At 39.6% G+C, this 15,345-nt stretch overlaps 2 protein-coding genes across 2 annotated transcripts; both read left to right on the forward strand.

Moving 5' to 3' along the window:
- Positions 1 to 7,110: 7,110 nt before the first annotated feature.
- Positions 7,111 to 8,070, forward strand: LOC138403013 (cuticle protein 16.5-like). Its single transcript, XM_069501859.1, has 2 exons — positions 7,111 to 7,137; positions 7,225 to 8,070. The coding sequence occupies exons 1-2, from the start codon at positions 7,126 to 7,128 to the stop codon at positions 8,011 to 8,013; spliced, it is 801 nt and encodes a 266-aa protein (XP_069357960.1). The 5' UTR covers positions 7,111 to 7,125; the 3' UTR covers positions 8,014 to 8,070.
- A 2,990-nt stretch (positions 8,071 to 11,060) lies between these two features.
- Positions 11,061 to 12,043, forward strand: LOC117986680 (cuticle protein 16.5-like). The gene is made up of 2 exons (XM_034973555.2): positions 11,061 to 11,072; positions 11,336 to 12,043. The coding sequence occupies exons 1-2, from the start codon at positions 11,061 to 11,063 to the stop codon at positions 12,041 to 12,043; spliced, it is 720 nt and encodes a 239-aa protein (XP_034829446.2).
- The last annotated feature ends 3,302 nt before the right edge of the window (positions 12,044 to 15,345 follow it).

Below are 15,345 nucleotides of genomic sequence, written 5' to 3' on the forward strand. Positions count from 1 at the left end.
CCTGTAAAAAAACTTGTAAATAAGTACCTGAATCAATGTCATTTCTTCTAAATGTTGACCAGTAGGGTATCACCCTAGGTATTTGTCGAGCCCCCAAGGATTCAATGTGTTTTTGTGTAAGACGTTTATTATATGTACTATTGATGTAAATTTACTGATTGTCAATTAAAAGACAAATAAACTTGATGTTGTGAATGTAAAATTCTTTTTTTTTAAACCATAAAAAAAATATTAAAATCCACATTCGGCTTAATATAAAACTATATTTTTTTGCTATTTCAATTGCCATCCTACTAAACTATAGTAGGGCAACCTGGCGCGCATTAGGTGGCCAGGTCGGGTTATAGCTGCAGCGACCATTTTGTAGGGACCTCCCGCACTGTACGGCTACGACCACGGCCGTCGGCCACTGCTCGCAGCATCCAGGTAAGGATATCTACTCATGACTGTGATCCAGGTTAGTTCTTGCATTTCAAGAATTCGCGCGGCTCATGCTTGTGTTTAAGTCGTATCGGTATAAGTAAAGTAATTAAATGTGTGCGTTTGCAAGCGCTTGCTCGCGACTGATTGATCCGACAAGCTCAGGCATGCAGGTTCCCTTATGATGTATTCCTTGGTCGTTAAACCAAATGACATATTTAATTGCTTAAAACGCACGAACGAATTCCGAAAATTCAGGGGTTGAACCCCAACCCATCGTGTAAAGAAGCCGGCGTTTTATAGATAAAAATTTCAGCCTTTCGTTTTTAAATAGCATACGTTTTATTATTAGCACTTGCATATACCTATTGCTTTTGAATAATTGGCCTCTATATATTTCGGCATAAGGCTTTGTAACGGAGTTACGAAATTCATAGATAAGCTTAGTGCAGCTAAGATAGCACTGTCTATGTGGTCTATAATTATGTATTACTAGCTTATTACCGCGACTTCGTCGGCGTGTATAAAATATTTTCGTACATAAAATAATTTCAAACCTCTAATATACCCCCTTAGGGGATAAGCTTTCAAAAATCCTTTCTTAGCGGATGCCTACGTCAGCCTAATTCGTCCAGTGGTTTGAGCTGCGCGTCGCTAGATCAGTTAGTCAGTCAGCTTTTTTATGCATACTATAAACTAGCTCTAACTAGAAAATAACTAGGTAATAAATTAGGTAGTCACTTCTAACATAAAGAAGCGGTCAAATGGCAAAGAAATCTAATGGTAACTTGTTTATTTTCCGGCACCAAAAATAGTCTATGTCCTTTCCCAGGATATAAGCTAGCTCTGTACCAAAATTGGTCAAACGGATGAGCCGTAAAAAGCTAGCAGACAGACAGAATCGATTTACAATATTAGTAATGTTGCTTGAGAAGTTGTTATGAATTAATACATAATTTTATTATTATTTCATGATGGTAACAACTCAGATGTATGTAAATTACTTGCACTGTAACAGACAAAGCACAACTGATATTTAAAAAAATACCGGTTGAACTACTTACTTTTAAGGCTGTAGTAACTGCTGACATTAATAATTAGTTGCGGACCAGTTTTGGAGCTCTGTAGGTTTTAAAATAAACCTTAATTTTTTTACCTACCCAAAACACCTACCTATATAAGTAGAGATATCAAGTTAGGTACGGTATCAGGGTTGTTGTGGATACCTTATTTTGACATTTGATGGGGATGCGGATGTCTGAATTAATGCGAATGTTCCGCACTTGCGGATGTGGATGCGAATATTCGTAACACCCTACCGGGTACCATTGTACACTTTTTGTTTGGTCAGTTACCGAACGGAGATATCGACTAGCAACCCGCGCGAAACAAGCGCAATTCTGGTCCTGCCCAATTTCTTTGCAGGTCGTTACTTGTTCTAAATATGAATCGGAATCCGTAAAAGCTCCGCATTAATTGATGCGGATGCGGATGTCTGAATTAATGCGAATGTTTCGCGGAAGCGGATGCGAATATCCGTAACACCCCTGGTATGTAAGTATACCCTGTGGGTTTCTTGACAGACAGACAGACAGACAGACAACAAAGTGATCCTATAAGAGTTCCGTTTTTCCTTTTGAGGTACGGACCCCTAAAAAGACACATCTAAGTAAATGTGACAAATAATCATGGTCCTTTGACCGGATTGAAATAAGTTTGTGAATTTGACGTCACGGGAGTAAAATCCGTGTAAAAAGTACTGCAGGGTGTAGTTAGAACAGAATTAGAACTTAGCGCTATTATTATACTTCCTAAAGACAATCCAATACCAATTACCATTTGTATTAATCATTTTAGATAAAAAATATCTACTGAACCAAGTTTCTACGTGACGAGACAATATACCTATACGTGCGTAAAAAATAGGTAGATATATGTAGGTACCCATTTACTTCCCAGCCTTTGGTCAACGACCTTTAGGTACAAGGCAGCCAGACATCCCAGACGTCCGTCCTAATCAATGAGTTGCATACACCATAGAGATGCAGACTCATGCTCGTACATCGACATGCGGCGTCAAACAAGCGCCCAAGGAAAATGTTACTCACAGCCGTACGCAGAGTCGCTAATCGTTACTTAAGATAGAGTTACGAGTAAGAGAGAAACGAGACAGATTTATGTAAGAGATATAGTTCTGTCTCATTTTAACTTAACGATTAAGCGATTCTGAATACGGCTGTTGGTGTATGATAGTGATGTTAAAGGTCAATAGCGCCAATCTAACCTACACAGAGACACTTTTCTAACGTTAAACCCTACTTGTAATAAGCCAAAATACGACATTTTAGAATTACCACCTGCAACACTACACATCTCGTTAGAAATGCGTCAACGATACGTGTGAATTTACATTCTCATATATTGTAAGTTCGTATTTGTCTCATTTTTTAAGGTTTTTTAAAGCGTGTAGAAAAGTAGCTACGATTGGTCCTTTTATTAGGTTGGTATAGTACGTGACAGATCGAGATGGCAATCGGGGTCGGAACGCCACACAGCCGCACAGCGCTTATCCCGGTGCGGCCGAGCGCGGGCGCTGTGGGAATGTATTGCGAGGCGTCCCCCCGCCTCATACCCCGATTGCTATCTCGACCAGTCACGTAGGTACTTGAAATGGTTCATCTTGATCAACCCATCACTAGCCCACTGCTCGGCTGCTGGCCCACGGGTCTCCTCGAATAAGAAGGGTTTAGGCCATAGTCTGACATGCTGGCGGCTGACCCAATGCGAATTGGCAGACTTCTCACTTCACACACCTTTGGTTAGGTAGGTACATAACGGAGATACTGTTAAAGCAAGTGATATTTATTTAATTGCGTAGAACGCACATAACTCCGGAAATTAATGTCTACACTACAAAATAAATATCTACCTATGTACCTACTCGTAAATGGGTTAAGAATTAAAATGAAGAATACTAATTGAGTTTATTATTTTATCCCTTAGATAAAGCTTTTCATTTTTAATGGATAAGTATTTACTGTTACTTAAACGTAAAAAAAAATTAGGTACTTAATTTTTATTCAAAAGAAAGGTTGTTAATATCAAAAGCGCAGCTCCATTTAGCCTTAGGATATTTGTAATTAACTGCAGATTAAATAACAAGCCCAACTTAAAAGTCAAGGCTTTTAAAACTAGCTTTATGTTGACAACCGTATGAGAAAGACATTTTGTTGATTCAGTTTATTGGTATACAATTAAAGTATTTACCTACTGACGTAGATGAAAACATAATATCTACCTTGTGGTAGGTATACTACGTCACTATTATATTTAGTCGCTTAGTGCTCGCAACTTCCGCGTGGATTACACAAATTTCAAACCCCTATTTCACCCCCTTAGGGGTTGAATTTTCAACGCTTACGAGGGTTTCAAAATTCTTTCTTGGAGGATGCCTACGTCATAATAGCTATCTTCATGCCAAATTTCAGCCCGATCCGTCCAGTAGTTTGAGCTGTGCGTTGATAGATCAGTCAGTCAGTCAGTCGGTCACCTTGTCCTTTCATTTATATTATATTCTGTGTCTACGTAAATAAGTGAAAAAATTTAATATTAAAAAAAACCAAGACTACAACACCTCCTTTTGTTCTATTAACCCTGGAGCATAAAATCTAAGACACAACTCTGAGACAAATACCTACGTATTCATTCAAAAACTAGATCGCAAACGGTTCTGTACTTAGTAAGTTTTTGAGAAAAATAGTGACAGACAGCAAACAAACACACAGCTCAAAATATCATCACTGATCTGTAGTGGGCGAAAATTAGTGTAGACCGTACCTACTCTAAGTTGATACCTCCAAAACTTCGAATAGATTTTAAAATTTAAAACCATTAGCAAGCTGAAATGGCGACTTGGGGGACATTTTGATCGAAATCCATCCGACTCGTCTATCGGTTGATGATGATGATGATGAAGAAATAATTTATTTTTGACATTGTGTTGCGTTGTAGCTAGTTTTCACTACCTAGCTACAGATTTATGTACCTACCTACCCAGTAGAGAATACACGGAAGCCCGCAGGCTTACAGCAAAGACTAGAGACAAAGTCTGGCCTTGTTGTGTCAGTTGTCAAATCTTAAATAGGTACTTGAGAAGAAAACATGGTAGGCTTGCAATCCAAGCAACTTCCTTCCTGCGTTCAATAAATAGATGTAGGGTTGCCAATAATTATTAAGTAGGATGGTAAGTAGGTGTACTTAATTCATTTTTTTTTTAAATTATAAAAGCGAAAGTTTGTATGTGTGTGTATGTTTGTTATTCTTTCACGCAAAAACTGCTTGACGGATTTGGCTGAGAAACAGAGAAAAATAATACCCTGGATTAACCACAGCCTACTTTTATCCCGGAAAATCAAAGAGTTCCCACGGGATTTTGAAAAACCTAAATTCATGAGGATGAAGTCGTGGTCATCAGCTAGTTATTTAATAAAAATCTAGGTACCTAAGTAAGTTCCTATCTTACTAACTACCTACTTACTACTTCGTACCTACATACAAATAGAATACCGGCTAGTCAAATATGCATCCTGTATTAATTAGACTTTCTCAATATTTTATTAATTTTAGAGAATTCAGTTCATACAACGTAAATAGTTTTAATAAATTATGAACAGCACTAACGTAATATTATGTCAGAGCGCAACGCACACCCGTAAAGTGGAGAGGAACCGTGGCGTAGCTTCTTTTTTAGGGTTCCGTACCTCAAAAGGAAAAACGGAACCCTTATAGGATCACTTTGTTGTCTGTCTGTCTGTCTGTCTGTCAAGAAACCTACAGGGTACTTCCCGTTGACCTAGAATCATGAAATTTGGCAGGTAGGTAGATCTTAATTCTTCCAAATCAGCTAGGCGACAGACGCAACATTATGTGATAGCGAATAACAGTCCTCCCAGTGGTGTATTAGATAATATATCCCGGAAAACCAAAGGGTTCCCGCGAGATTTTTAAAACCTGTATTCGCGTCAACCATTTGGGCTAGCGTTAATGTGCAGAACGATAGGATTGCCACCGCGATATCAAGAATCATTTGGTGAATCCCGATAATGGAGCCGAAACATAGAATTGTCATCATTATGCCAAAGTACGAATAAATAAAGCTGTGTTTGAATTGTTATAAAAAAGTTGTTGCGCTTCTGCGTCTCGGCTCCGTTCCTCTCTGCAGGTGTGTGTTGCGTCTAACGAACGCTATGAATATTTAACTAGGTACATTAAAAATGTAGATACTTAGGTATTTTATTTAGATTATTTAGAAATACTTAAGTATAATATTATTTTTATGATTGCATTTCAACGCGTTTGCCTAATTTAGGTTACAGGAAATAGCATTGGTATGTACTCGTAACATGCAAATTTTTTGATGTAATCGACGTGCTATTTAAACCGGTTTTTTTTAAGTATGAGGTTCTCAAGGAAGACATAAAGGTTTTTAAAGAATTTTAGACGATCGACCCTTTTCTCTCCAACTAATGGTCGAAATTAATAAAATAGAAAAATACCTTATAGATTATAATCAATATGTATAGGTGATAGGCTAGTGGTTAGGACGTCCGCCTTCTAATCGGAGGTCGGGGGTTCGATCCCGGGCATACACCTCTAACTTTTCGGAGTAATGAGCGTTTTAAGTAATTAATTAATATCACTTGCTTTAACGGTGAAGAAAAGCATGTCTGAGAGTTCTCCATAATGTTCTCGAAGGTGTGTGAAGTCTACCAATACGCACATGGCCAGCGTGGTAGACTATGGCCAAAACCCTTCTCACTCTGAGAGGAGACCCGTGTTCTGTAGTGAGCCTGCTATGGGTTCATCCTGATGATAATGATAGGCATGTAGGTAATCGATAGATAAGTTACTTAGCAACTTGTTACCTTATATTATGACAAAAAACATAAGTACAATTTTGGACAAAAAGACAACGTTGCTCAGTATTTGTTTATGATTGACTAGCTGATGCTCGAGACTTCGTCCGCGTGGATTCAAGTTTTTGAAATCCTGTGGGAAATCTTTTATTTTCCGGGATAAAAAGTAGCCTATCAAAGTCACTCTCCAGGTCTTTAACTAGTATATCCGTGCTAAAAATGATACTTTTTATAACGGAAAAAGAAGGGATTCTTACAGGATTACACAAAATCTAAATTTACCTGATAATCTACGTGGGCAGAAGTTGATTAAAGTAAATATAATCTTAGTTAGGTTTAATTTTTTCACAAGTTGCCATAAATTATTCTTTCTTCACTTTTTGTTTTTTTTCATTTATTTATTTGTATGCCGTAGGTACCTACCTGGTGTTACAGAAAGTTTTAATTTTAAATAGGCTGCTTAGTATTCGTTTTTTTTAAAATTGATAATAACTGTTTACTGGTTCTTGCGGGCAGATCACTATTAGAAAAATACTTTTCAGCGGTGAAAAATGCAAAACCGGAAAAGCTCGTGGCTGGTAAGATTCACCCGCCATGTGCTAAGTTCGAGTAAAAAGGAACACGAATGAAATCGAAAGGCTATCACTGAGTCAGCGAGTTAGCTTACGCTTAGTCCGTACCAGTTCACCTTGGCAATGAAAGTGAATTGGACAATGTGAACCAAGCTTTTGTATAAAAACCGGAGCACTCCTTCAGAAATTATTCAGTTGCCAGCATAACCAGAATAAACATGTACGCTAAGGTGTGTTTGTGATTTGAATTTGAATAATTGATATTTTTATGAGTTTAATAATTGTAATTATTCTAATATATTTTTTATCGTTTACAGTTGATCGTCGCTCTTTGCGCTTTAGGCGTTGCCCACGGTAGCGTGTTGCATTCCGCCCCAGTGGCGTACAGCAGCCACGCCTACGCTGCTCCCGCGGCCGTCGTCTCCAGGACTATCACCCCCGCAGTCAGCTCTGTGTCGTCATACTCCAGCCAGACCTCTCACGGCTCTCCCATCACTACGTACGCCGCGGCTCCCGTCGCGACCTACGCCGCTGCTCCCGTCGCGACCTACGCCGCTGCTCCCGTAACTAGCTACGCCGCCGCTCCCGTCATCTCCAGGAGCTACGCCACTCCCGCCATCAGCACCTACGCCGCTGCCCCCGCTGTAGTGACCAAGACTATCTCTCCCGCCAGCACCTCTTACTCTTCCTACTCGACCTCCACCTCTCACGGCTCCCCCGTCGCGACCTACGCCGCCGCCGCTCCCGCCGTCGCCTACGCCGCTCCCGCCGTAGCCGTGTCCCGCACCATCGCCCCCGCGGTGTCTTCTTACTCCGCTTACAACACCCAGACCGCTCACGGAGGTATCGTCGGAGCCGCTTACGCTGCCCCCGCTCTGGCCTCATACGCCAGGACCTACGCCGCCCCCGCCATCGCCTCTTACGCCAGGACCTACTCCGCCCCGGCTGCGTACGCCAACTACGCCAACTACGCTAACTACGCTTCTCCTCTGGTCTCCACCTACGCCGCGGGCGCTCCCATCCTCCGATCAGCTGTGTCGTACTCCGCCGCACCCGTCGTGTCCAACATTGCCTACAACACCCACGGCGCTAACTACGGCTGGTAAACTGAATCAAAAAAATTGTACCTGTAAATATTATACGAATAAAATGACTTCTCGATAAGTAAAACGTGGTTTTAATGTCCTTCTAAATGTTCGGGAAAGCAAGGATTTCATTGCGAGAATAGAATTTAGATAGAGAAATTACACGTTGTGATGCAAAGTTCATTACAAATCAAATTTCAAATCATAGTCAACTTTGATTTGTTTTTCCTTATCAAAATCTTATTCCTATCTCTTTATTTCGAGTAATAGGTAGGTACAGCCTTTTAAAATGAACTTTTCTTTGTGATACATACTTTTATTTATTAAAATTGATTTTATATTGATATTATAGTTAATTAAATTAAAGGCGGAAAAGAATATTAATTAGTTTAGTAAAATTAATATCCGTGATCAAATTACCCATTAAAGAATTAATTAAAGGTGAAGTAGCTTTATAATTATAGTCTTTCAACAATAAATTAGACGTTCAAAAAATCGGAGCACCTATTGACCTTCCTGGCAACAGGTCAAGGTCACACTCATGTGCCACGACCCCACTCGAAGATAGTACTATGAGTTCAAACGTGTGTAGTTATACCTATCGTTCTATTTTTACTAGATGATGCCCACGATCAGGTTTTTAATAGAACTCTTTGATTTTTCTGAATAAAAAGTAATACCACCAATAAACAAAAACCAACAAATAAACACACTTTCCCATTTATAATATGGGTAGTGATTCTACTTATACCAAGTTTGTGATTTATAGACTAGCGCTTTGCTGCAATCAGACATGCAAGCAAGGCTGCATTATCAGCCTAAGGTGGAGCGCGTGCTTACCTAGAAGATGCCTATATTCACTCTTAACTGCTGGGATAAGTTCTCTCAGCGCTAAACTAGGGAAAAAGCTAAAAAGGTGTTAGTTACTGCTATTCCGAAGGATACCTACTTGATTTATTTAAATACTAGCGACTCAACCCGGGTTCGCACGGATGCAATGATGATACGAATGTGGTGTCAGTGTGGTTATTTTGTTATATTTTAAAAGAATAAGTAAGACAAATAAGTAAGGCTTGATTTCTTCCGAACCATTATCGAAATATTTCAACAAACAGATGGACAGACGGCGGGAAGCGAGTTTTTTATACTACTTATGTAGAAAAGCGCACTTTGTGTGCCCGAGGAGCGATTGGATCACAGTTTTGGATAGATTTTGAGATAGTAGATAACATATGAAGTATTCGAACAGTGAAAAAGCCCGAAGTGCTTCAAGTTCGCATGCCGCTTAATGGAAACTAGAACGTAATAATATAGCAATAAATAAAAATTTAACATTTAAAAATAAGATGCAGGATAATAAAATACTAGCCAAAAGGTCATTCAAATTAGCAGTTGAGATAATTATCTCATATTTTTGTTATTACACTTACTTAAAAAATTGTACTATATTACATACACATACACTATATTTCTGTGGTAGTAGGTATAGTTAGAATCCGCGGTATAGGTAGAATAAAGCGATGATAGACGTCTGCCTCCTACCCGGGAGGTCGAGTGTTCAATCCAACACTCAGTTCTAACCACGGTACAGAAAATTCCTGTTCCGTGGATCTAAATGTTCGGAGTTATGTGCGTTTTAATCAATTACGTTGTATCTTCAAATGAAGTGACTCATATAATAACGATCGAACTTCACTTCAAGAAGTTCGTTTAATCGTCTAATATCACTTGCTTCAACAGTAAAGGAAAATAAGAAATTTGCATGCCTAAAAGATCTCCGTAATTATATATCGAAGGTGAAGTCTACCAATCCGCTATTAATTAAATTAATTAGACTTAATCCATATTTTCATACTAATACTAATATTATAAATTCGAAAGTGTGTCTGTCTATCTGCTGGCTTTTCACGCCTAAACAGTTTAACTGATTTTGGTACAGATATAGCTTACATCCCGTGGAAGGACATAGGCTACTTTTTATCCCGGAAAAGCAAAGGGGTTCCATGGGATTTTTAAAAACTTCAAGCCACGCGGACGATATCAAGGGCATCATCTACTGTTTCCATAAAATAAGTTTCAACCGTTATTAGGAGGCATTTAGGAGGTAGGTACACAATTATATTAAAAATGCTTTGACTTTAAAAAGTTTTACTTATTTCAATCAATCCATCTGATTGATGAGAAGTAGATCCATATTCTATGTGATCTACTCACTAGTTGTCACACTGGCGACGTTCAAGCCAGTCAAAGCCTTACCGAGTGAGGCTATGACCATAGACGACTGTAGGTACACAACAGCTAGGATGATAAATAGCTTACAAGATGTATTGAGATGACAGCTAGTGTATCCGTTCCATAAATCAATACAATAGGTAGTATACTACTTACATTATATTATGCATGTAAGAGAGTACAGTGTACAAGATGCTGTGATAGCTTAGTGGTTTAGACATCCGCCTATTCGGGAAGTCAGGGGTTAAATCCCCGGACCGCACCTTGAACTTTTAACACGGTCTTGGACTGTAGTAGTTTTTCGTATAGCGGTAGTTTATGGAGATAGAAAAAAACATGCATCAGGTCAGCGTGCAAGACTATAGGGGGGTTACCCCCCATCGTTCTCATTCTGACAGGAGACCCGTGATCAGCAGTAGGTATATATAGCAAATTAATAGAGTACATTGATAAAGGAATTATGTACAAGTTTAAATTGCAAAAACGGAAAATACCCTGATTTTTATTATTATTATATAAACCCTGATATAAATATTACTTATATGGAAAGTAGATTTAAGATTTGAAAAATCAAAAAAAAGTTGTTATAACAACAACGAGTAGATATTTAATTATGTCGTAAATATGCTGGTTAACTTGAAAACAATCGAAAGGCTGCTATCATCAACATCAGAGCTGTTGATCCCTACATTTGCTCAAAAAAAGCTGATCCTTGTTTGCCTTGGCAATGAAAGTGCAGGAACTGAAGTGGTTAATATTGTGGATGAAAAGTTTCGTATAAAAATCAGAGCAATCGCTACGGAAATTACTCAGTTATTGAATTTAACAACATTAACATGTACGCTAAGGTGTGTATTCTATTTATATTTTAAATGTACTTAAATATTATTTATTATGTAACAAATAACCGAGAGACTTCGGGGTCCTAAAGCGCAGCTTTTTGAGACCTCTTACTAATTGGATTAGACAGACGATCTCAAGCCAGGAGCCGCTGTCTACATCACGTTCATTGCAAAGACCAATGTCCAGCTGTTAAGATGACCAGTGTAACAAAATCATTTAACATTTCTGCAATGAGAAAGCTTATAATAGTTGATTTTCTTTGTTACAGTTGATCGTAGCTTTGTGCGCCGTAGGGTTTGTTCGCGGCAGTGGTTTATTGGCGGCCGCTCCTCTGGCATACAGCAGCCACGCTATTGCGGCACCAGCTGCAGTCGTCTCCAGGACTATCACCCCCGCAGTCTCCTCCATCTCTTCCTACTCTACCCAGACCGCGCATGCTGCCCCCATCGCGACCTACTCCGCGGCTCCCATCGCTGCCTACGCCGCTCCCGTAACTAGCTACGCCGCTCCCCTCATCTCTAGGAGCTACGCCGCTCCCGCCATCAGCACCTACGCCGCTGCCCCCGCTGTAGTGACCAAGACTATCTCTCCCGCCAGCACCTCTTACTCTTCCTACTCGTCCACTACCTCTCACGGTTCTCCCATCGCCACTTATGCCGCCGCCGCACCAGCCGTTGCCGTTGCTGCCCCCGCGGTAGCTACTTATGCTGCCCCAGCTATCACCTCTTACACTAGGACTTACGCCGCTCCGGCTATTGCATCCTACGCCAGGACCTACGCAGCCCCCGCTATCGCCTCCTACGCCAGGACTTACGCAGCCCCAGCTATCGCTTCTTACTCCAGAGCGTACGCCAGCCCGGTCGTCTCCGCTTACGCCGCGGCCGCTCCCGTCCTCCGCTCAGCAGTATCGTACTCCGCTGCACCTGCTGTTTCTCACATTTCCTACAACGCCCACGGTGCCAACTACGCTTGGTAAACTGAGTTCCTGTTAAACCGAAAATTATAGTCATAACAAAATATATAAATAAATAAACATGTTCATGTTATAATCTATGGTTTTACTATACGACGAGTACATAATAATATAATCCTAATTCCTAACAGGGCATAAAAGCAAAATACATCTCAGAAAGGGGCAAAACAGTCTTTTTAAAATTTCATAAGACAAAGCTAGCCTAGGCATCCAATTCGACTTTTATGAACAAGTTACTGCTAGTATAGATTGTGATCTTGAAGCTAGTAAACGTATACATTTCTAATAGGATACCTACATTAATAAACATACTAGGTATATACTTTTGAACGAGCTACAGCTCTTACATAAATAGTATCTAGGTACTTGATTTTTCTCTTCTCTTTGGCTCTAACGATTTGGATAACATTTTGTATTTTTGTTAATGTGTTCTTCCCTTTTTTTATAATTTTATAATTTATAATTTTCTGGTCTGACCTGGTGGGAGGCTTCGGCCGTGGCTAGTTACCACCCTACCGGTAAAGCCGTGCCGCCAAGCGAGTTAGCGTTCTGTTACGATGGCGTATAGAAACCAAAAGGGTATGGGTTAAATAAAAACTGCCATACCCCTTCCAGGTTAATCCACTTCCATCATAGATTGCATCATCACTTACCACCTGGAAAATAAAAATAAACCGGCCAAGTCCGAGTCAGGTTCGCACAACGAGGGTTCCGTACTGCAGTCGTATTTTTTCGACATTTTGCACGATAATTCAAAAACTATGATACATAAAAATAAACAAAAATCTGTTTTAGAATGCACAGGTGAAGACCTTTCATAATAATTTGATATCCCACTTGATATAGTTATCTTACATCGAAAATTGAAAATACTAATTATTAGTTCATGACCACAATTTTTTTTTGTGTGATGTAACAACAAATTTACAGTTTTCAGAATTTTCCCCGAATGTCTGCAATAAGATCTACCTACCTGCCAAAAATGATTCTAGGTCAATGGAAAGTACCCTGAGGTTTCTTGACAGACAGACAGACATACAGACAACAAAGTGATCCTATAAGGGTTCCGTTTTTCCTTTTGGGGAACGGAACCCTAAAAACGGAAACCATAGCTAATTTATCAGTTGGATTGGTATGACCAATAGGTACTTCACAAACGAGAATTAAATTATTAATTCCCGATAATGAAGTTACGAGTTATCCTTTATTAAAAGCTGAATTAATTGAAGCGAAAACAGAATTATTGTAATTTTATTTAAATGCAATAATAAAATTAGGCATTCTGATGACAGTAATAAGTATTTTTGTCCACGACCTATAGTATGGTCAACAGGTCGAGATGTCAATCGGGGTATGAGGCGGGGGGACGCCCCGCACACCCGCACGTCACCAACGTTTGCCCGCACCGGGTTAGCGCAGGGGCTATGCGGGTGTGCGGGGCGTTCCGTCCCCGATTGCCATCCCGACCTGTCGCGTTGGTACTATAATTGCTAGCACACCCGCACTGGCTTCGCACAGGTCTTCGGATCTAGGAGGGACTGCATACTCTGAGAAATCTTAAGTCATCTATGTTACGGCTTAGAGTCAGTTTGAAGCTGATTTTTTTTAATCATACAGATTCCGAAAATAATTTATAATAATTATAAATCAAGGAATATTAAGGTCAAATTTTGTGTTGCGTTGACATTTACCTTTTACGAGGAATTTTCTCTGATAGTCTGAGATCCCATAATCCATACTTCCATACTTATATTATAAATGCGAAAGTGTGTCTGTCTGTCTACTAGCTTTTCACGGCCCATCATTTTAACCGATTTTGATGAAATTTGATATACCTAGAGTTAGCTTACATCCCGTGGAAGGACATAGGTTACTTTTAATCTCGGAGAATCAAAGAGTTTCCACGGGGCTTTTAAAAAACCTAAATTCTAGCGGACGAAGTCGCGGGCATCATTTAGTTATACCTAAACGCCATTAACATGGCTTTGATTGATTAAGTGACAAATCTACCTGCTTTTGGAAACTAAACAAATTTAGTAAGTAATTCTTTTTTTTTTGATGAAAAATTACTAATCTAGGTACCAGCTTTTTGTAGCTGTTAATTTGTTCAATTCTTGGTGTTTTAATAAAAATTGGAGAAAAATGATACCCACCTAAATCAATACAATTGAGAAAAATGATTTAAAAAATGTTGAAATCGTGATAAAATATGTTTTTTTTTTCGAACAAATAACTCGTGGTTTCAGGGTTCCGCAGTAGACAAAGAACCCTTACCTATAGTTTAAATGGAAAGAAATACCTACAAATTGCATTTTGATTATTGAGTGAGTAGGTAAGTACTTACCTAAAGCAACGGACGAAGACTTCATGCAGTGGGCTCTCAGACTATGATTAGTGCATGCTGCAAGTTTGTCCCAGTTTGTAATAAATGTGAGCTGGGAGTACATAGGTATATGCATTATGTATCATTTCATATAATTGCACTCAAAATGACGCAATTTCGATTTAAAATTTCATTTGAACTAGGTCGCAACACATAAGGATTTCGGCGCCTACCTATTTAATTTATTGAAACTTACACGACTTCAATTATGCGTATCTATATTTATGAACTATTCTTTAAAAGGTAGAAATTATTTTTTGACGATCTCCTTGGCACTGTGGTAGGCACGGTAGTTTCAACCGGAAGGTCTACGGTTTGAATCTATAGAATAGAGCATACTTTGACTTTGCGCAGACTAGATTGATTTAAAACGAGACAGATTTATGTGAGAGTAATAGCTCTGTTTTGTTTTAACTTTGTCTTAAGTTTAAGCTAAATCAGAGTGCGCCGCGCTATAGATCTCACCCTAAGTAGGTACCTACTCACTTACGCCACACGAGTAGATATTATACCAGAGGGGAAGCTTCACACTAGCTCACGCACACCACGACGTGCCACGGACGTTCCGTGCGCCCAGTTTGGCGGCAAACGGAGCGTCCATGACACGTCGTGATGTGCGTGTGCTGCGCTAGAGTGAGTGAACCTACAGCCAGCCGCTAGTATGAAGCTTCCCCTCTGGTCTATATATCTACTCGTGTGCTTACGCTCTACATAATGTCAATCTTCCAGCAGAAACATGCCACCAAGTGATTTAGCGTTTCGATACGATATCGCGATGATAAGGGATGGGCTTACTGCTTAACTACTTGCTTTCGGTCGGTTTCCTCTAAAAAACTGAGAAAAACTTAAAACAAAAACTAAACAAATTGCCGAAGGTACCTACCTCTTCTCGGCAAGCTCGCTTTCATCACTTACCACGGTA

Source organism: Maniola hyperantus, chromosome 11 (genome assembly GCF_902806685.2).
Source record: "Maniola hyperantus chromosome 11, iAphHyp1.2, whole genome shotgun sequence".
Taxonomy (NCBI): domain Eukaryota; kingdom Metazoa; phylum Arthropoda; class Insecta; order Lepidoptera; family Nymphalidae; genus Maniola; species Maniola hyperantus.